Source organism: Aricia agestis, chromosome 8, assembly GCF_905147365.1.
Source record: "Aricia agestis chromosome 8, ilAriAges1.1, whole genome shotgun sequence".
Taxonomy (NCBI): Eukaryota; Metazoa; Arthropoda; class Insecta; order Lepidoptera; family Lycaenidae; genus Aricia; species Aricia agestis.
The window spans coordinates 5,803,156-5,826,145 of NC_056413.1; the positions used below are offsets into that span (position 1 = coordinate 5,803,156).

The window sequence follows — 22,990 nt, forward strand, 5'->3', positions numbered from 1 at the left end:
TTTTTTAGCATTCAATTTACTTTGAGGAAAATTGACAGTTGAACTTTTTTTTACCTATCATTAGTGTTGTACGACGAGAATAAAAATATATCGATAATGGACTCGAAACGATTATCGATACATACTTTAAAATATTTTCTATCGATACAAATACAATAATAAGGGCTAAAGACTAAAGTTAGTACGTAGAGTAAGAATGTAGGGCGTACCGAGGGGGGGGGCAGGGGGGGCACCCCCCCCCCCCCCCCTGGATCATGTTGACGTCCCTACTAAGTATATTATCTAGACCATGCAAGTATCTAAGTTAATTTTTCAACAGGGCCCGATCTAAGGGGGACGAGCCGGGCATTTGCCCAGAGCGGTAAAAATGAGGGGCGGCGAAATTGACTTGTTCCTATCTTCCAACCTAGCCATCCACCACTTAAGTTTGAGAATTTTACCAGCTAACCTACCTTAAGTTTGCTAGTGGAAATATTTGAGTATTTTAGTTAAATATTCCTCCCATTTTCCCCCAACAAATATGTTTCCTGTATATGTAAAAGGCGGCGAAAATGATCTTTGCCTGGAGCGGCTAAATGGCTAGATCGGGTCCTAATTTTCAAAGCATAAATGCTGGAGGAGTAGGCCATCCTAGGATTCCGTACCCATCCCAGGACGAGTAAGGGTCCCGAAATCGTATGTACCACAATAACATTTGAAATAAATATTATTTAAAATCCTCACTCGGTCGCACGATCTTTTGAGCTAATCATACTATTACACTTTCTTAACATAATAATTTAATGCTTCAAGTATAGTTTTAAATTCTAATAGTGTGGGTATAATTATTCTAAGGTAAAATTAAAGCACTCAAACGAGCGACTTAACTTCAACTAAATATTGACATTGTCGTAACAAACATTTCACTATCGATAATTTTCTTATCGGCATCCCTAGATTAATTCATGATTTTCAGTGACGTTTAACTGTTAACATTTTATCAGTGACTGCGACGTTTTCATACAAAATTGTTTACATGAAATCAGAGAAGTAATAGAAATGAAAAGATAATATTAAATCAAATAATATGGAGTTTATAGAATTAATTTTAATAAATAAATTAGACGGAGTCGTTCTCAAACACCCTCACCATGACACCATAGATGGTACAGTGTGTATTACTGGTCATCATCTTATTTTGAGCTGTAGAAAAGAAGGCGTCCGGGAACTATGGGTTTGTTTATTTTTATTAAATTAATTGTATTTATTAAATCAAAAAGTCTAGCATCATCTCAGTCATAGGCTACTTCCGTACTGTACCAGACCATAAACATTTTTAGACTGTTTGAATGAAACAAGCATGAACTATTGGTGATTGAAATTTGATACCAGACAGTTCTTATTGAAAGAATATTCAATTTCACATTTAAACACCACATACAGCTGTAAAACATTTGTAGACTGAAGTTGCACAAGAACTAGTGCAATACATATAGTCCGTAAAGAAAGTAAAGAAATTAAAAAGTGGCAACATCTAGTGAGTGAGATTTGAAAGGGATGACACTACGATGTTGCCACATTTTAATTTCTTCACTGTCTTGACAGACTATAATATTAATTTTAATATTGTTTCTTGATTTCAGTTACTGCACAAAAACATAGACAGCATAGAGAAGAAGGAGAACAAAGGCAGAGGTATAGTACAGGGTGGTTCATTGTTCCTCAAATGTAAAGACCTGAGAATAATCCAGTTGGATATAAGTGGAACAACAGAGCTGCACCTTGTCGCTCAAACACTAGAGAACTTGTCTAATATACAAGACCCCAGTCACTTCTATCCATTCTTCTATAGACACATGCACCCTATTATGGAAAACGGGCATACATTGTACAGGTATTTTTTAATCATATTATTATGGTTTCATTAGTATACTATATTTTTTCATTGTCTTTAGTTCATAGAATTTCCAATATACCGCTACCAAGTTTGTTTCTGTTAAATATTGTACCTCCATCATGGACGTATAATAAGGGGGGTGTCCTGGGGGTCCGGACCTCCCTCATTACTATCCATGTTACTTGTCCAATTTTGACAATAATATAATATGTACCTCAGTGATTAAAATCGGTGGAGTACATGAAAAATATTTTTGATTTCCTAAGCACGTCGCCTATTTGCTGGCTGCTGCGGAACACTTCATGGACGATTCCAACTCGCACTTAGCCGCTTTTTTACGTTAGGGACCCCCCTCCCCCCCTTTATCAAAGATATATATATATATATATAGTATATACACCCGTGACCTCCATAATCATTTTATATTATATTTATGTTATATTGCTTTTTTTTTTAATTTTTTATTAACCTATTAGCTAGATACAATGATTAGGTAGGTTAGTCTTTCTTGTTTATAAGTATGTGATAAAATTATTGTATATAGTTTTTAGGTATCAGCGTATCCTGATGACACATAGGTCTCCCCTAGATGCTCCCACTTCTCCCTATCCTATGTAAGTCTTATATTACACTTGCATTATTATTATTTCAGTATAGAGGGTGAGTTTACAAAAGTATTAGCGACAGAGGAGTGGCGGATATCAAGAGTGAACCAGCACTACACAGTGTGTCCTGGTTATTCCAAGGCTGTTGTTGTTCCTAAGAGCATAGATGATGAGACCTTAGCCATGGCAGCTTCTTTCCGGCAAGGTGGCAGATTTCCAGTGCTATCTTATAGACATAACAATGGTGTAAGTACAAATATATATGAAAAAAATAGGGCTATTTGCACAAAAATAATACTTATTTGCTAAAAAATTCTAACTCATATCCTTTGAGAGGCCTTAACTATCTAAAGTTGATGGCTTAATAAGAGGAACCACACTCTCTTTTACATTCAAGTATGGATATATCAAATTGATCTTTCATTTATCATTTCAGTTTATTGGACATGAATAGTTTAAAAAAAAACTTCTGGATCTTCAAAGTAGTCAGAATGATTATACATATAGAAATTTCAAATTCAAGTTCAAATACAAAATGTTGTTTTGCTAGATAGAGAAAAATTGACTCCATATCTTCTATTTAATAGATAAAATATTATGTAATAGAATCTATTACATAATATTTTATGTCTATTTAAAATAATTTTAGGCAGTTTTAATACGAGCCGGACAACCGCTGTATGGTCTGATGCACCGCCGCTGCCGACCAGACGAGGCCATACTCAACTCTATAGTCAGCCCGGGCATGAAGGGTATCATCTACGACCTTAGGAGTTCAAATTCTATATCACAGCAGTTGAACAAGGGTAAGACAGTTTGTTATTATCTATAAAGGCTGGGATCTTTTTCTTTGTATAGGTGACATTCTGTTATTCGCGGCAAGCGACCGCGACCGATAAAATCCATACTAATATTATAAATGTGAAAGTGTGTCTGTCTGTCTGTCTGTCTGTTACCTCCTCACGCCCAAACCGCTGAACCGATTTTGGTGAAATTTGGCATGGAGATACTTTGAGTCCCGGGAAAGGACATAGGATACTTTTTGTCCTGGAATAATGTACGGTCCTCGCGCGATAAACGAGTTTTGGCGCAACGGAGTTGCGGGCGTCATCTAGTTTTTAATAAAATGCCACCTTATTAGGCTTTGTCCACATTTGTATCAAGTAGTCGTATTCGTATCCGGCGTATCGTATCGAGTATGCGTTTATTGCGTATCCTAAGCCTATAATTTTGACCATAGCATATCTCACAGACATAGATCAAGATAGATACCGCATGTGTATGTACCTACTTCGCGCAAACAAACGACGAGCAATGCTCGTCTTTCGAAAGTCTGTTCTTTAGTCTGATATATTAATTTTGAATTATAAGTAATATTAATTTTGAATTCAATGTTTGCTGTAGTTCGGTTTTATAGCAATACATCGAAAAACGTTTGCCTAAGTTACATTATTAAATTGTTTTTAGTGATTTAGACGATTTATTTTCTCAGATCGATAAATGACTGATAATTAAAAAATAACAAAATTTCAAGTAGTATTATTACAACTTACTAATAATATTATGTATTGCATATCAAAAATGTAAAAATTAGTCGCAGACTTATGAGTAAATTCAATTTCTTTAGACTGGTTGCACCCGCGATAATTTGATGTTGCACCCGCGATCGTGGAAATTGTTAATAATTCCTAGAATTAATAAATTAAATTAATTGTATCTAGTTAAATAATTTCTTTGTCTTATACACTTTTGAAATATGGGTTAATAAATTACTAAAAGTTTCATAATTAACAGTATTCTCAAATGAACTCGTCCGAGTTCTTAATAGAGGGCCGATTTGGTTGCACCCGCGATAGTACTTCAAACATATTTTGGGCTTTTCTTAGATTTAATTATAGTTTTCATTTACAAATCATTATTAAACTAGTTAAAATGTATCCCTTCAAAAGATAATTTATTAATAAATATGTTTTATTTTGTCAGTGACGCTTTAAGTGCGTCAAAATGTTGCACCCGCGATAATGGAATCTCCCAGAGGCAATTGTTGTTCGTTTTATCAAAATGAAGCTGCTTATGAAAAATTCCCTTTATAGTAATAAAAAAATTGTTCTAGGGAACCTGTACTACAATAATATTATTGTATTAAAGAGATAATAATTTGTAAATGAAAATTACATGAATTCCCCTGTATTAACCTCTACCACATTTTTCTTAGTAAGTACACGAAGTTATAAATATGAGCATAAAGCATTAAATTGTTAAATAGTAATAATGCCGCTTTTTATTGAGTATGAAGCACAAACAAATACGTAGTGGTTAATTTACACAAGACAATTAATGCGCCACTATAAACCGCGTCGGATCCTGTGACCGTTTTTAGGGTTCCGTAATGAACTTATATTTTCGGTCTATCTGGCCGTCTGTCTGTCTGGTTCTCCGCAGTTTCGCTCAGAGAATAGCCTACCAAGCCGAAATTCGGCATGAATGCACATACATATAAACGATATCAACAAAATGGTATATAAAACCTTTAAAAAAATTATGGCACCTCCCTTACACATCAAGCGGGGATAATTCTTTTTATTTCGCGTACACTTCACCGTGTGTGGTGTCGTTGGATAGGGTTTTTAAAAATATTACGAGTAAGTATTCCAAGATCATTTTCCGATTTTGGGGGTCCATTTGTGAAATATGCAAAGTTTTAAAGTGGAAGAAATCGTTAGTGTCCAGTATCTCCCCCTTCTACCAGCTATTAGCTAAACGGTTGATCACGCGCCATTCACAGACCCCGCCGCTTTTTTTTCATGTCGCAACTCGTATGACATTTGCATCCGCATAAAAATCCGCATTGATTTAATGCGGATGCAGATGCGGATGTCCAAATCTAAGCGGATGCTCCGCATTTACGGATGCGGATGCGGATATTCGCAACATCCCTGATACGAAGTGTATCATATATATGTGTGCAAGCTTTCGCCAATGTTTGAGTGTTATCGGTACACACTAATTACCTATGAGTACACACTACACGCTCACACTACAATAAATAGACCAACTAAGAAAAAGCGTCACGGTCAAAGGGAAAAATGCTCACCCAAAAAGTGGTGGGGCGCGTCTTCGTGGATTGCACGGACTATACGCGAAAATGATCAAGTGTGGACAAAGCCTAACATACCTAGGTCATAGACTAGTTTCTTTCTCTACCGATATTGGTCGGTCGCTTACCGTGTTGATCGGAACGGTACCTTAAGGGGGATAATATATGGATTATGGAGGTATAGTCTGTCAAAAAAGTGAAGAAGTTAAAAAGTGGCAACATCGTAGTGTCATTACTCATCCCTTTCAAATGAATCTAATTGCGGCTCTTCACGATGGGCCAGCGTAGTGGGTCAACACGATGGCCCAGCGTGGGGAGGACGTAGTGGCGTAGGATGGTCGATGGTAGGGTTGCTGAGGATTCCTCTTCCGCTTCCTCATAATGAGGAAGTTCCGCAATATTTCGGGTTCCTCAACCGTTACCGCATCCTCATAAATAAAAATAAAAAAATCCTCTTCCGCTATCGCTTCCTCAAAATTTAAGAGGAATTTATGAGGAATTTCACTGCGCATGCGCGTCGCGTATCCAATCATGGCAACGCACACGCCAGAGCCAGAGAATTGTATCATTCACTCATCTTTTTTTTGTGTTCGTGTGTTGTGTACATTAAGCTAATGTCGGCTGTACACTCTCGCCGAGACACAGCGAGACGGCCCGAGTGCGAGAGTGTAAATGGGTGCGCTCGCTTCGTCTCGCCTGTCTCGGACCCTCTCGGTCTCGAGCTCGTGCTCGTAGCTTTACACATTGGACTCTGTTCTGTCACAGAATATATATTTATATAGTACTAAGATACTGTTTTTACAATCGTTGTAGATGTAAGGCTCGTAGTACAAGTGAAAACCTTCATGTGCTGTCGACTTTACCTACAATTCATACGGTACAGTATGAATTGTAGTAGGTAAAGTCAACTTGCCCCCCCCCCCCCCGCGCCATCGGCTGGCGACGCCCTTGTTTTCCAATTTTTATTTTATATAAATAACTTTTGAATTATTGCGAAAAAAAATAAAACAAAAATGTTTTGTTATAAAACTTAGGTATATAATAATATTATGATCTTTCCATTTATCAAAAAAAAAATTTTGTTGAAATACTCAATTGCTGGACCGATTTTGATGATTATTGTGTGTGTTTTGAGAATGGTTTATGTTCATAGTTTGGTCCACTGGAAAATGCTCTTTTAATTAATTTTTGTGTAATGTATGAACCTAGTTATGTACAGACAGGACAAAGACTTTTGTGTTGGGTCCGCTAGTATTTATAATTTACTATCATCCTCTTCCTCTTCCGCTTCCTCATCCGCATCCTCTTCCTCAAAAAATATCCTCTTCCTCATCCGCATCCTCTAAATTTGCGCGTGAAAATTCCTCTTCCTCCTCCTATTCCTCATAATCACTTCCTCAACAACCCTAGTCGATGGCGCCAGCGCTGGCCGTGGAATGGCGGTGGTGTCGGTTTTTCGGCCGCACATCAAAGGATGATGGCCCAGCGATGGCGGTACGCCTCTACACGTTGGCGATACGACAGTCGATGCCCGGCCGCGGTCGAGCGAGGACGTCGTAATTCGTATTACAATTTACGAATTTCATTCAAAATGACGAGTACGTGGTCTCATAATGAATGAAGCTATATTAATATGATAAAGGCGAAAGTTTGTATGGATGTTTGTTACTCTTTTACTCAAAAAATACTGAACGAATTTTAATGAAACTTTACAATAATAATAGCTTATACAATACATAACTCCTGACTTTTTAAAGATCCAAGTTTGGGAGTTTCAGCGTTGTTTTAAGAACGGAAAGTATATTATGCTATTATTACATTCATCATTATCATCATCATCACTACCATAGACCATTATTTTAATTTTAGGCTTGAAATAATTATTTGTAGAATTCAAGAGAAGGTTCATATTAGGAGGGAAGGTCATACGAAGTTCACCGGGTCATCTGGTGAAGTCATAAATTATTAAAAATGCACGTTTTGCATTGCCGCAATGGCTAATGCTTACACGTCCATCTTGAACGACGTTTAAATCACAACTGAACACGGCCATCATGTAGAGGCGTTACGACCACTGCATAGCCATCGCAATGCGCCATTCGATCGGCCAGCGCTGGCCCATCTTGAAGAGGGGCCATAAGAAAAAATGCATCTGACACTACGATGTTGCCACTTTTTAATTTCTTCATTAAATAATGATTAACAAATATTAAATAGATATCCTCTCGTCAGTCGATTTCATGAACTTATTTCTTTCTAGGTGGCGGTACAGAGACCGCGTCAAACTATTCACAGTGGAAGATCTTCAACAGGTCAATGGATGAAGTTGACAACCAGCAGCAACTTCTGGAGAGCTTCTCTAAACTGATAGAAGGTAATTTTAACACTATCTAAGCACAAATTAAGAATCACCGGGCTCAGTTTGAAAATTCCTGCCCAAAAGAGAAGAGCTACGTTCTTCTCATACAATAATAATCATCGAAAGTTCATTCATAAAAGAACAAGGGGCATTTTTGTATGGAAGCCGTACCCAAGTTGTAGCACATCCACACATATATCAAATGAAAGGACTTGAAAAGCTGAACATTTTATCGTATGACGTAATATCTCTAAACCGTGGGAGAATAAAGTTAACGACCCTCGTTTGTCATAATATACAATTACTTTCCAGAAATGGTTTCTTACCAGCAACACTATAAATAGATGCAATACAGGATGTTTTTGTTGTGATTTTTTTTTACCTTCTACCCTCGTTAACTTTTTTCCCATGGTTTAGAGACTTTTCGTGATACAATAAAATGTTCCACTTTTCAAACCCTTTCATTTGGTATATTATATCTCGAAGTGCTACATTAGTGGGTACGAAATGCTCCTCCTTCTTTGACCTTTGTCAACACCTAAATCAGTTTCAAAACCTTAATATCTCTGGAGATAATTACGTAATTTTTTACAAGTTTCATATTAAAACTTATTTCATACCTGATACATATTTTATTTATCGGTGCGATATCCGTAATCCGATATCGTGCCGATATGTAAAACTCTTTGACCTGTTTCATTATTTTCTTCCTTCGAAGGCAGGTTATTGCAGCCCCGCGACGCGACGTCACTGAAACCAGTACCGGATTTATAATTTTTATGCCACATTATTTCCGCCGCCCCATGTACGAAATCTGCCACCCCTCTAGGAAGCTGCTGCCCCTAGGCCGCGGCCTATGCGGCCTATTTATAAATCCAGGGCTGTCTGCGAGCCTAATGCCCGCTTTCACTAACCACCTCCTAACGCTAAGTGTCCCCTGGTGGCCATTAAGTGTACCTATCTTTCAAGATTTATGTGATGTCTCACCTACGTCCTTAGACCCAATGCCGGTTTTAGCACTACCAGACCAGCGCTCTGGGCGAGAATCTTCGGCACCCAGGATGCTGGTGCCTGGTGTTGCTGAAAAAATTGGCGCCCATTTTGTTTGCCTTCAGCGCCCCTTTTTATCCGGCGCCCTGGGCGGTCGCCCAGCATCGCTCCCTAACGCCGCTAACGCTTAGAGTAGACCCTAAGAATATTATCAAAACATAGGGGTTTTCAAAAACGTGTCTGTGTTAAGAAATACATGACCCTTAAAGGCCGCTACAGGATACTTAGCGTTTCAACACATCTCTGGTGGAAACGCAGCCTGCGTTGTCATCTCACCAGAGATGTCTTGCCAGGAATGTGTTTTTGAGAACCAATAGAATCGCTTCATTGACATGACTTTGCCATGACATCGCTCAGCGCGGCGATGCTATTGGATTTTAAAAACACATTTCTCGCAACACAAGTAAGTTTGTGAAAACGGGCATTAAAAATCTATTGCGACTCGCTTGTTTCACTCGTATTTGTTATTTTTTTCCAGCATGCATGTCGGAGGACATATCCAGCGACAAGTGGGTGTCCCGGCTGGAGTCGTGCGGCTGGGCGGAGTCGGTGCGGAACTCGCTGCACACCGCCTGCATCATCGCGCAGCATATACACCATGTAAACTATAATCCATATATTATTCCACTGTCTGTCTGTTACCACTTATGGTATGGAGATATATTTTTTTTTTTGCTGAAGGCAGGCCAAGTAGCGCTGATGTCACTGCGACCCTTGAGGATCTATTGTGACTATGTTATGGATATACCTTAAGTCCTGGGAAAGGATATAGGATACTTTTTATCCGGGACAAATTTATCTCGCGCGATAAACCAATTTTGACGCAACGGTTGCGGGCATAATCTAGTAATCCTATAATCCATCACACATTTGTCGACAAAGCGACGGAAGTTGCTTTTCATCGGGTGACCCGTTTGCTCGTTTGCCCATTAAAATATTAAAATAATATCCATACTTCAATACTAATATTATAAACGATATGACGCGTCGCGATCGTTTATCACGTGGGAACCGAATATTTTTCCGGGATTTAAAGTATCCTATGCACATTTTGACGACCTCTGTGGCTCGGTGGTGAGCGCGTCGGTAGCTCAAGCCGGGGGTCGCGGGTTCGAATCCCGCCGACGCGACGGAACAAAAAGTTTTTCAATGTTCCCGGGTCTGGATGTGTATTAAATATGTGTATGACTAGTGTATGATATAATAAAAATCTTAAATATATGTATAGTATAAAAGTATTAAATATATTTCCGTTGTCTGGTACCTGTAACACAAGTCCTTTAGGTACTTAGCACGGGGCCATACTGACGTGGTGTGAAGCGTCTATAGATATTATTATTTTTATTTTAATTTTTAACATAGAATAAGCAAAGTCTTTGTTTCTTTTACAGAAGGCTGAACCTGTGCTCGTGCACGGCACGCGGGGCGAAGACGCTACTCTCTTAGTCTGTTCTCTAGTACAGATTATATTGAACCCGGACTGCAGGACGATACGTGGGTAAGAAGATAGTTCCCTCGGTATAAAATATAATTTGAACCGTCGCTAGTTTTCAATATTTATGGATAGGCCTCGTACCTCAACGAGATATATTACTATGGAAAAGGCATATTTGTTTGTGTGTAAGTCAATTTCTATCGTGCTTCACAAGGTTATGAAGGTAATGAACTTCTAATTTCTAAACAACGATTGTAAAAGTTTATGTTTCGCACTCGCCTGCGTACGTGCACGTTATGAAACTCCGCGCGTGCGCCGCATATATTTCTTAATCATCTAGGAATATTGCTATGAGTAGTATATATTATATAATTATTATAATAAAATCGTTGGTAAGTAAAAAAAAATATGTCTGTTTGTCTGTATGTGTGTGCGGGCTAAACTCAAAAACTTCTGCATAGATTTACTTCAAATTTTGAATATTACCTACTAAGAGGTCGGGTCAACATATAGGCTACATATTATCATGCTATCACCTACTTTTGGTGTTCTAGACTTTAGACTTCTAGACTCTAGAGCCTTCACGCAGACGACGTCGCGGGCAGCAGCTAGTAATTAATAAAACTATTAACCATTCCACAGTCTCCAAGCGCTGATAGAACGTGAATGGCTGCTAGCGGGCCACCCGTTCGGTACGCGGTTACGTGCGGGCGCGTACGGTTCCGCCCCCCGCGCCGCGCCCACTTTCCCGCTGTTCCTGGACTGCGTGCGACAGTTCCTCGAGCAGTTCCCCTGCAGCTTCGAGTACAGACAGTCCTTCCTGGTGATACTGTTCGAGCACGCGTATGCTAGTCAATTCGGTGAGTAAATACTAAAGCTGATCGCATATATGTCAGCTCTGTACGTGCCGTACGCGCCGTACGCACCGCATAGTACACGAAATATACGCATAGTACGTGTACGGTGCGGGCGAGTGTGCAAGGTTTCACATCATTTCATACAACGAATTCTAAAATGTGGCGCGTTTGGTGTGTTCGGCGCGTTTGGCGCGTTCGGCGCGTGCGTGCTGATACGGTTACAATGCAAAAGGCATTCGGTATACAAAAACAACACACTGTATAGCGTAACCATTGTGTAACTATTTTTATTATTGAAAGGAATACAGTATTAAAATACAAGTTGGAAGCCGTATATATGAAGCGACAGCAGACGATGTGTCGTTGCGACACTACTGGTTTCTATGTACATACCTATTTCTATGAAATGCCCTCCGCAGCTAGCGACACTTTTCATAGAAATACATAGAAACCTTTAGTGTCGCGACGACACGTCGTCTGCCGCCGCTTCATGTCGCCCGCTGCCAACCGGCACCATAAATGCGAAAATTTGTTTATCCGTTAAGACGTGTTAACTTGTAGGAGCTGCTTACTCAACTACACCCCTTTTGTGATAATATGATAGATTGATTGTTAAATTAAAAGTCCTTGATATAAAAAATGATAATATATTGACTGTATGCTACTAATAATGAGTGCGCGATTGATGACGGCTTGTAGCGAACTGCCCGAGAGTATGCACTTTGCCGGGGCAGGGGGCTACGGGGAAATATGTTTGATTCAGCAATGTAGTACATACGTGCTAGCTCGTACATAACTATTTACGCTAAAATTGCTTTACTTCGATATTTTATGTCCTACGAAAGAATAAAGGATAGTTTATGCGAAAAAAAATTATAGCTCGCAACATTTCAAATATCTAGCCAATAACCAACAAGTTTACCTAAGTTCGTTCATTCCCAGGTACATTCCTCTGCGACAGCGAACAAGAGCGCACCTCTAGGGGCGTGTACACGCAGACGACGAGCCTGTGGTCGTGGGTGAACGCGCCCGACGAGCTCGCCAACCACATCAACCCGCTGTATGACCCCACGCCAAACGTCATATGGCCGTCAGTCGCCCCCATGAGCTATGTTATATGGGAAGGTCAGTAGCATAGAGGAGCATAGAGAACTGAAATTCATCATATCTGAAGATGCGAATGTGGACTTCAATATTAGGACGTTGAAATAACTTTATAGCGTGTTTATTACGTGGTAGAGCCATGATTCGGCACGAATGGGCCGGCTCGATCGGAGAAATACCACGGGCTCACAGAATACCGGCGTGAAACAGCGTCCGCACTGTGTTTCGCCGAGTGAGTGAGTTTACCGGAGGCCCAATCCCCTACCCTTCCTTACCCTCCTCTATTCCCTCTTAAAAGGCCGGCAACGCACCTGCAGCTCTTCTGATGTTGCGAGTGTCCATGGGCGACGGAAGTTGCTTTTCATCAGGTGACCCGTTTGCTTGTTTGCCCCCTTATTTCATATAAAAAAATAACTCAAATAAATGCCGTCTTCATACGGATGCCCGGATCGGCAATTTGTATGGGTATGAAGACGGATTTTTTTGAGTTCCCAACATTGTTCTAATAGAAAAAGTTGTTCATTTTGACGGGCTCAATTGATGGTTTCAAGGATTACGGTGTTCACACTAACATCTTATATATTGTAATTCTTTATAGAGCTATACCTCCGATGGCTGGTCAAGCAGAATACAGAAGAGCGCGAGGAGCAATACCGAACTATCCGCACGCGCGAGCAGCAGCTACGTGCGCAGGCGCAGCAGCTGCGGCGAGAGCTGCTAGACGTCGCGCAGCAGTACTACGCACCCTAGCGCCTCTAGCAGAGTAAAAATTCGCTTTTGCACAGAAAAACTGTATACTATAGTGCGACAAGGCTTTAAAGCGTTGTGGCATTGTAAGTCGAATTGCATACAATAGTTTTGGCAGTAAGGCTGCGTTTCCACCAAATATGTGTTGCGAGGAATGGGTTTTTAAGATCCAATAGAATCGCCGCGCTAAGCGATGTCAAGGCAAGCTCACGTCAATGAAGCGATTATATTGGTTCTTAAAAACACATCCCTCGCAACACATCTCTGGTGGAAACGCAGCCTTAAGATAGACAAAACTGTGAGGGATTTGACGTTACACCTCGTCAAGTACGAGTTTTGCAATAAAGTTCGACAAGACGTTTTTGTTAATACAATATGCCATAATTGGCAGCGTTAGTTCCCTTTTTTGCCACGTTCATTTAAAGTCTTGTCGAGCTGTACGTTATGTAAAATGTTATACGTCTTGACATCTAAATATGCTATCGAAAGAGGTGAAAATAATATAATTAAGCACTCTGGGTACTCCATGCCAGCTGGAATTTCTTACATGTTAGATAATGAAGTAGGTAGGTACTTGTCGGTTGATCCGATGCCTTGTCTCTATTACCTGCCCACGAATTTATTGCAATCGCGTTTCCGTTTAAACAGTGTGTTAGTGTAACATCGTTACCCTTAAAACCATCAAATGAGCCCGTCAAAATGAACAACTTTTTCTATGAGAACAATGCTGGGTACTCAAAAAAAAAAATGCCGTCTTCATACCCATACGGATGCCCGGATCGGTATGGTTATGAAGACGGATTTTTTTGAGTTCCCAGCATTATTCTCATAGAAAAAGTTGTTCATTCTGACGGGCTCATTTGATGGTTTCAAGGATAACGGTGTTTACACTAACATCTTGTATAATTAACGCGTTATTGCTGTTGAAAGGTGATATCAAAGTATGTAGGTAAACTACAAGAGCAGCATATCGTCCTCGAGCGAAAGAGACAAGTAGCTGCAATTTCATAAATATGCGTGCTCCTCAAGCGCATTTTTCCACCTTTAGAATTAGGTATTTCTAGTCAATTAAGGTACTCTCTTATTTACGTCATAGGCAGCGCAAAACTTTAAGATCGTTTGGTGAAACTATAGGAGGCAATAGGGTCATGTGTACAGCTTGGCAAAAAATAGTCTGGCGCGGTGACAGCTGGTGCTAGAAGTTTTTATTTAAGGCAACATTATAGTACTTGTCAAGACTAGTACGTTCTGTGTCAAAAGTGCGCTCAAGCGTAGTAATAATAATATATTTGGACGTTTTACACGTCAGTCTGGCCCCGTGGTAAGTACCCTGAAGGACTTGTGTTACGGGTACTAGCAACGGTAACGGTATTTAATACTTTTTATACTATATATATTATATTTAAGATTTTTATTGATATGCGTATTTTATATACGGAATAAAAAGTCATGGTTGTGTATAAGTAATTAAGTACACAACCATGACTTTTTGTTCCGTCAGCGGGATTCGAACCCGCGAACCCCGGCTTGAGCGCTGATCACGCACTCAACCACGTCACAGTGAACTGTGAAGTCGTGAAAGTGTGTAGGCTTGCCTATGATAGAAGCGCCCTTATTAAAAACGCACTTGCCAAGCTGTACAATATCTGCCAATGACATGTCACCGTCTGATTACGATCCACGATATATTTTTACGTAGGAGAGCCATGCTTCGGCACGAATGGGCCGGCTCGACCGGAGAAATACCACGTTCTCACAGAAAACCGGCGTGAAACAGCGCTTGCGCTGTGTTTCGCCGGGCGAGTGAGTTTACCGGAGGCCCAATCCCCTACCCTATCCTATTAACTTCCCATCCCTACCCTCCTCTATTACCCTATTCCCTCTTAAAAGGCCGGCAACGCACCTGCAGCTCTTCTGATGCTGCGAGTGTCCATGGGCGACGGAAGTTGCTTGCCATCAGGTGACCCGTTTGCTCGTTTGCCCTTTTATTTAATTAAAAAAACACCAATAACGATGCGTCTAATGACTGATCTACCAATAGCGTGTCCCCGTGCGGACACCCGCCCCTCACTTCTCGCCCCACAAATACACCCAAAATCGATCTTTGTGCCTTTGCCTTCCATTTTTGCCAAGTGATGTTAAAGCTGTGTGTGTTCTATAAAATAGTTTATAATATTTCCCTTTTATAAAATGAATTTTATTTGTATGAACTGAGCTTCTGAATTAATTTATTTTATGTAATTAATCGTTTGATTATAATATAATATAAATAAGAATTATTATGAATTCTATTTTCATGTAAACAAATAAGTGTAATTTAAAACTGCCACTTCTAGAATTTTTCTGAACTGTAACCTTATGGCATTTATTAGACTTCCAAAATATAAAAAAAAAAATGTATTGAGTATGAATTTTTCAGAAAACACTCTATGGCGCTTGACATTTAGCGCGTCCCAAGTGGGCCTTATGGGGATTAAATATGGACGTGGATGATTTGATAGTTGAAAAATGTATTAGGCAGATTAATTACTTTTTATGTAGTCAATATTTTAACACAATGTACGTATTATAAATAATTTTAATAATATGATAAAAGTAAACCTATAAAAGGGCTCTCTCGTGCTATGTTTATGTGTAAGTAAATACTAATATTATATACTATTATATACATCCCAAGTGGCCTATTCCATTGAGTATTTGCTTAGAAAATTAAGACTAATAATAAGTTGATACGGTCAAAACCAGGGGCGAGTAACAACTTTTAAGTTATGACTTATAAGTTATACCCTTGGCGAACTGCCACCCTCAGAGACGAATTAATTGCTACCGGTACCCTTCGATCGTGGAAAAACGAGACACAATAGAACTTCTATTGTGTCTCGGTCACCGGTGACCGTATGGGGCTTGATGAATTAAATGTATAGATTTTGACATAAGTCCCATACATTTTATTATTATCTGTCTAACTCTTCATTTATTTATTAGTTGGGGAGGGGAAGAGGGGATTGCGGGAGTAGCTCGAGCGTGTCAGATTAAGCTTGCGTAGGCTTCCGACATGTGTCTAGTTATCATGGTATAGAAATCAGATTTCTCACGTGGTGGGTAAAAACATTTTTTTTTTAATATAGAAATGTCTTCGGATCTGTCAGATTAAGATAGGGGTATACCCCAAATAAGCTTCCATGTAAAGCACTGATGATTTAAAGGCTATTTAAGCCTGTAGGGACATTTTAAAATATAAAAAAATAAAGCTTCATATTTTCTTAACTAAGCAGATATTTTATTTTGCTCTAAACTAAATGATTTAGTCCTTGTTGTCTAAAATATATTTATAACTAGATGACGCCCGCAACTCCGTTGCGCCAAAATTCGTTTATCGCGCAGGAACCGTACATTTTTTCCGGGATAAAAAGTATCCTATGTCCTTTCCCGGGACTCAAAGTATCTCCATGCCAAATTTCAGCAAAATCGGTTCAGCGGTTTGAGCGTGAAGAGGTAACAGACAGACAGACAGACAGACGGACAGACAGACACACTTTCGCATTTGTAATATTAGTATGGATTTACCTAAATAAGCAATTTTCTGAATATATTTTCTTTCTCAAAACTTTAAAATGGCTGCATTTTCTGAACCCACCGCTAAAATAAAAAAACGCTCTTATATTATTTTTTTATCAGCTTTACCTAATGTACAAAACCTACTAGGTCTCCATGACGCTCGAGTGACTACAAAAATAGCACCCTCCCCTCCTCTACTATATGTTATTAATATATTTTGTCTCTGAAGTCTGAGTGCGGTAGTCAGACCTTAGTTCTGTATATTATAAAAATATTTAATTGGAAAAATAATTGTTCTGAAAATAGATGAATTCAACTTTAAAAACTTGCTTGCGATTGTAAATTATAAATATATTGTAAAGTGTCTATGTCAATTTGGAATAAGATATATTATGTTGTCAATTAAATATTTGCACATACATACTTATATTCATTTTATTATTTTTAGCTAAACTCCTAGTCTGTTAGTGCGGGAGCCCTGAAACAAGTTTTTTATTACCATTAAGCTAATTATTTGTTAGTAGCTTCATTTTGATAAGACAAACAACATTTTTATCTGCGAAAAATCTTGAAAGTGGTAGCTAACAGACATAGATAGGATTTCATACTTTGGTTTGATGGTCCTAAATTGGATTTTTCTACATAAGTATTATAAATATCTTATAGACTAACATACATACAATTACACTAAAACTAACACTTAACACTAAACACGTATTGTCTGCGGCGTGGGGCGCGACATGTTCGGAATCGTCCTTGGAACCTCCTGTAGACGTCTCCAATCGGCCAGAACTCCTCCTTCTCGAAGTTCGGTAGATGATGCGTCGGGACGTGGTCGGGACCCTCACCACAAAGGAGCTAAAATCGACTTTGTGGCGAGACTCCAAACGCTCGACCCTCAAGACGAAGTAGGTCTTGCTCCTGATGTAGTCCACGACCAGCTCGGTCGTGGACCAGTGCATCAGCTTTATACCTTTGGAAGAAACAACTAGCATAAAGGCGCGAAAAGCAAACACCTAGCTAAGTTACAGGCGCGAAAATAACCTTAATTCAAATATAACAATAAAACCGTTACGTACACGATATATAATTTGTAGGCTCCGGTAATGGCGGACCTGCAGTGTAGATGACAAGATAAGAGCCCTGCGTGCCTCAGGTACGGGGAATATAATTTACTAGGGTTTTATTACTTTCTACAACTTTCTATAGTATTTTTTTAACCGACTTCGAAAAAACGAGGAGGTTACATGTTCGGCTGTGTATTTTTTTTAGGACGCCTTCACATTACGTCGCCAATTATAGTGCGGCAGCCGCGCGACTTCTTTCGATGTTATTCTTAGATACCTACTAAAGAGAGTCGCGCGGCTGAATGTGAAGGCGTCCTTATTGGTTGGTTTTCCAATCTAAATCTCTATTTTCCATGTCTCTACTTCCTTATTTGAAATTTCTGAAAATAATATAATTACGCAGCGTTTATCGGTTTGCTGTTTTTGTCTGACATGTAAAATTTGCAGTATGCCAGATAGACAAGCAAACAATATAGTTAGGTATGCGCTATGTAATTCCGTAGTGTAAACATTTTATTAGTAAATAGTTAATTGAGTTATAACTTATAAGTACTTACTACAATTTGTAAGATTTTTTAATATAAAACTTATTTAGATATATTTTTTATGCGAAAATCTATTCTTAATCTATTCTCCAGGAACTCAAAGTCCCATAGCAAATCAAAATTGGTTTAACGGTGCACGAAAAGGTACAGACGGACAGACTGATACTTTCGTATTCATAATATTAGTAAGGTTAGTTTTATGGCTCTATGGGCTCTAATCTCGTGACGGTACTAGCAACAGCGCGCTCGCTGTAATGATGCGGTTGTGAATAGTGATGGTAGTGACGTCACGCTGTCGTTCACCCCGTAATGATACCATTATGTACGTCCACAAATACAAATCGTTCATTTCCAGTTCGAAGTTTAGACAACAGTTAGGACTATAATAATCTATGTATATATATATCTATATAATATATAAAACTCAAAGGTAACTGACTGACGTGGTGATCTATCAACGCACAGTCCAAACCACTGGACCGATCGGGCTGAAATTTGGCATGTAGGTAGATATTATGACGTAGGCAAGCTAAGAAAGGATTTTGATCAATTCCACCTCCAAGGGGTTAAAATAGGGCATGAAAGTTTATAATAATACTACGCGAGCGAAGCCGCGGGCAAAAGCTCGTAATAATAATAAAACATTTATTCAACAAAGTACATTCACTCCACACTACACTTAAATACACATATTACATTATATTACATACTTAAATACACATATTACATTATTATAGTTAATGCTAGCAACATTACACTTCCAGAATTCAGATGAGAATCAAACGTTTTGGGGTATCTATAGATACCCTAAAACGTGTTTTACCTATCAGGATTAACCTTGATAATACTATAAAAACCTTGGACTGATGGTCCATGGTCCATATATGCAAAACTATCGAAATCGATGTGACTAGTTCCCTGAACGCACTGTAGATATTTGCTGAATCTAACAGTCAACACTTCACAATAGGTGATAAAATGTTAGTGTCCATTATTGTGGCTAGTTAAGGCGTTGGGATGCAGGCTGAGAAAAAGCGTGCAATCCCAAGTGTCTCTGATAGCTGTAGTTGGCTGTAGTTGCAATGAAATTACACTGCAATCTTCTGCGAAATTCTTAAGTAAATGAAGCTCCCCTCTCCACGTAGGCTATTGGTCAGGATAGCCAACACAACCATTTGCTACGTACGTTGACGTGTACTTATATATTTATAAGTGGTACAGCCATGCTTCGTCACGAATGGGTCGGCTCGACCGAAGAAATACCAAGAAAACCGGCGTGAAACAGCGCTTGCGCTACCCTATTCCCTTCCCTACCCTTCCCTATTCCCTTCCTTACCCTCCTCTTTTCCCTCTAAAAAGGCCGGGAACGCACCTGCAGCTCTTCTGATCTTGCGAGTGTCCAAGGGCGACGGAAGTTGCTTTCCATCAGGTGACCCGTTTGCTCGTTTGCCCCCTTATTTCTTAAGTTAAGTTGATTCCTAGGCAGATGGCAGAACTAAGTAATTTGGTCCGGCCGATCATAGCTAACATTGAATTGACATAAGCCGTCCAAATGACGTAGTCCGTCGACTGCATAGGAATCAATTTCCTCGATGGTACAATCATCATGGTGGGGAAAAGAGTCAACAAAAGAAAAAAACTGAAACCGAAAAGTAGTGGGTCTTTCAAGTTGCATGCGGTTATAGTTTAAAAGTTGTAGAATAAGTTTGTAGACAAGGCAATTTTATATTAAACCTATTTCAATAATAAAATTTGCAATTGAATATACCTAAGGCTAAATATTACGCCCACTCACGGCGACGCGAGTGGCTGAATTATTGACCAAGGAACCCTGAAAAGTGAGAGTTAGGGATTGCATATACAGTAAAGTACCATACACTTAATCATAACTTAATAGTCCTAATAGATGGCCATAATTTATTGATATTCCGGACTTATACGACGTTATTACATTTGCTCGTGCTGACTAATTGAAGGTAAACCCATTTTATTGGAACCACCATCGATGTTGGTTGTTTATTAATCTCAATGATTAAAGGTAGCTTTAAGGATAGGTATCTAATTTATGTATCTACTCTAGATTTATTATTTCGTGTATTTTTCGCGGAATCTATGTTTTACTCTATCAAACGTTTTATATTTTTTTGCGCATGTGCGCAATGCATAGAATTCAAAGATTGATAAGACTGTACTAGGCAAAAGCCTGACAGTTTCTCAAAGAGTGAATAAAATCTACTCATAGAAACTAAAGGAGGCGACTATCTCTAGGATAGAAATAAGTGTCCGCAATAAAGTAGGTAGATAGCGGCGTTTACCGGCGTAAAACAGCGCTTGCGCGCTGTGTTCCGCCGAGTGAGTGAGTTTCCCTTACCCTCCCCTATTCCTTTCCCTTCCTTACCCTCTCTTATTACCCTATTCCCTCTTAAAAGGCCGGCAACGCACTTGCAGCTCGTCTGATGCTGCGAGTGTCCATGGGCGACGGAAGTTGCTTTCCATCAGGTGACCCGTTTGCTCGTTTGCCCCCTTATTTCATAAAAAAATGATGTTTATTTTAATAATGGTGGTCATAAGAATATGATCTTTCGAAATCCTTCTTACCTTGCCTCTTTTTTCCCATTTCATTTTTCCAAATGTCAACCATCCATCATCAATTCTGCTGCATAAATTTACAGTACTAGATAATTAATTCTTTAACCCCCTTACGATGTTGATGCTATCAGTTAAGCCTCCAACGGTTAAGATGCAAATCGGTGTATTGAAAATAAGTAGTTTTTAATTGCGCAAGTGCGTAGTAACAATGGTTTTACAGTCTGTTTAGCAGGTTGTTGAAACCTCGTAAAGGGTAATTATCCATTGTGAACTATTGTCGGAATCCGTTATTGTTTTTCGATCTAATACTTTCGGCTTGGAGCATTGAACAGCTAGTTGAAAACAGGTAATACTAAATACTCTACCTTACTATGAGAGAAGTTAGGACTTAGGAGTAACCTTAATGTCCTTTTCTTTTCTACCCTTATGTTTCGGTAGTCATATAAGTACATATTATGTAAAATATTACAACTATGTAATATGTCACAAAAATAATATAAATTAGGTGGGTGAATTTCAACAAATGACCATTTTTTTATCATATCGGTGAACTTTTTTATTTATACATATATACTTTTCAGGTTGTATGTATTCTTTAGGATACAAAATGTTCCCAAATTTAATATCATTAACGTATCGTTTAAGACGAAGGAGAAAATTCAGTTTGAATTCTGGTTTCCACCGATATGATAAACCGGTACCGATTTTTATTTCTGTGCACCGATATGATAAGCTTAACCACCGAAATGACATACTATTCCAGCGATATGATAATATTATATTTATGTATGTATTTATTTTGATCAAGAATAGAGTACTTAAAATAAAATTAAAATATTTTTAAAATGTTTTACAATATTTGAGTGGATTTCAACAATTTGCATTTTTATACAATTTAGGTGGAAATTTTTGTTTCCACCAAAATTGGAGATTAGGTGTTTACGGGTGACTGGTACAACAACCACCACCTAGACGAGTTAGCTTATGACAGAATGAAGTGAATGGCGTATTTTTTAAGCTTTAAGAATCAATGGTATTTTGTAAAAATAATGTTTTACATACCCTCTTACCCCCCAAAATTGGAATTTGCGAGAAAAATAATCATTAAAAGAAACTACGTGCACAGTTACATCACATTAACTTAACTATAAACAAACCAAAACTCTGCCAATATTCAAAATAACAACATGATATTATTGCCACAAGCAGGATAATTTAAGTACACCAAAATTGCATAAAATCGGGGGTTTTGTGATAAAACGGTTTTCTTTCATTTCTGGCTGGAAACTGGTACGACCCAGCCCACAGCCACCTCCTAAACGGGTTAGCGCGTGGCTGAATGAAGCAAATGGCGTATTTTTTATGCTTAAGGGATCAATGGTATTTTTTAGAAACAACGTTTCGTAAATTCCACCAAAATTTAAAAATAAAAAAACCGCGACAGACCTAAACTGTGTCATAAAAACTCAACTACAGAAGTTAGCATAACAAAATTGATATAATATTATGAAGAGTCAACTATATAAAATGACTACATAAAAATAAAAATCTAATCCAGTATCAAGTTTTCTGTTAATTGGTCTAGATATTGAGTAAAATAGTTCGGCGATAAGCCACCAAAATTGGAAATCGCCTATTTATGTTTATTTTCTTGGAAAATAATAATTATTTAAAAAAAAATAAAGATAGGCCCAAATTAAAAGCGTTATGTTTTACTTTTAAAATCAAAAATGAAAACGATATCTTGCCGCGCAAAAAAGCGGTTTAAGAAATCCAGTTATTTGATGTAGGGATATAGAATAAAAAATAATAAAATGTATCATCGTTGTCTTTATTAAAATGAACTAGATGTGAAAAGAAAAATAAAGTAAAAACTTTAAATGACCCATACATCCTTACATCCATTCGTTTTTATTATCGTGCACATTTGTAATTTCTTTGTATACTTAACAAAATGCCACTAGATCAACCGATATGATAAAACAATTCACCGATATGGTAAAATTACAACCGATTTGATAAAGCAATCCACCGATGTGACAAAACTGTGCGTTGGTCATGATTCCAAACACCGATATTAGATTTAAGACACCGATTCGTT

General features: G+C 38.5%; 1 protein-coding gene across 1 annotated transcript; it reads left to right on the top strand.

The window, feature by feature from the left end:
- The first annotated feature begins 984 nt into the window (after nt 1-984).
- LOC121729313 (myotubularin-related protein 9) lies at nt 985-13,197 on the top strand. Its single transcript, XM_042117784.1, has 10 exons — nt 985-1,213; nt 1,623-1,873; nt 2,529-2,727; nt 3,131-3,287; nt 7,839-7,952; nt 9,466-9,587; nt 10,379-10,485; nt 11,065-11,282; nt 12,222-12,404; nt 12,982-13,197. Exons 1-10 carry the CDS (start codon nt 1,067-1,069, stop codon nt 13,131-13,133), a joined length of 1,650 nt encoding a protein of 549 aa, XP_041973718.1. The 5' UTR covers nt 985-1,066; the 3' UTR covers nt 13,134-13,197.
- The last annotated feature ends 9,793 nt before the right edge of the window (nt 13,198-22,990 follow it).

Coding starts and splice junctions, on each gene's coding strand:
- LOC121729313 (XM_042117784.1), top strand. CDS start 1,067: ATGGAGTTTATAGAATTAATTTTAATAAATAAATTAGACGGAGTCGTT. Junction 1,874..2,528: donor AACGGGCATACATTGTACAG/GTATTTTTTAAT, acceptor TTATTATTTCAG/TATAGAGGGTGAGTTTACAA. Junction 10,486..11,064: donor GACTGCAGGACGATACGTGG/GTAAGAAGATAG, acceptor ACCATTCCACAG/TCTCCAAGCGCTGATAGAAC.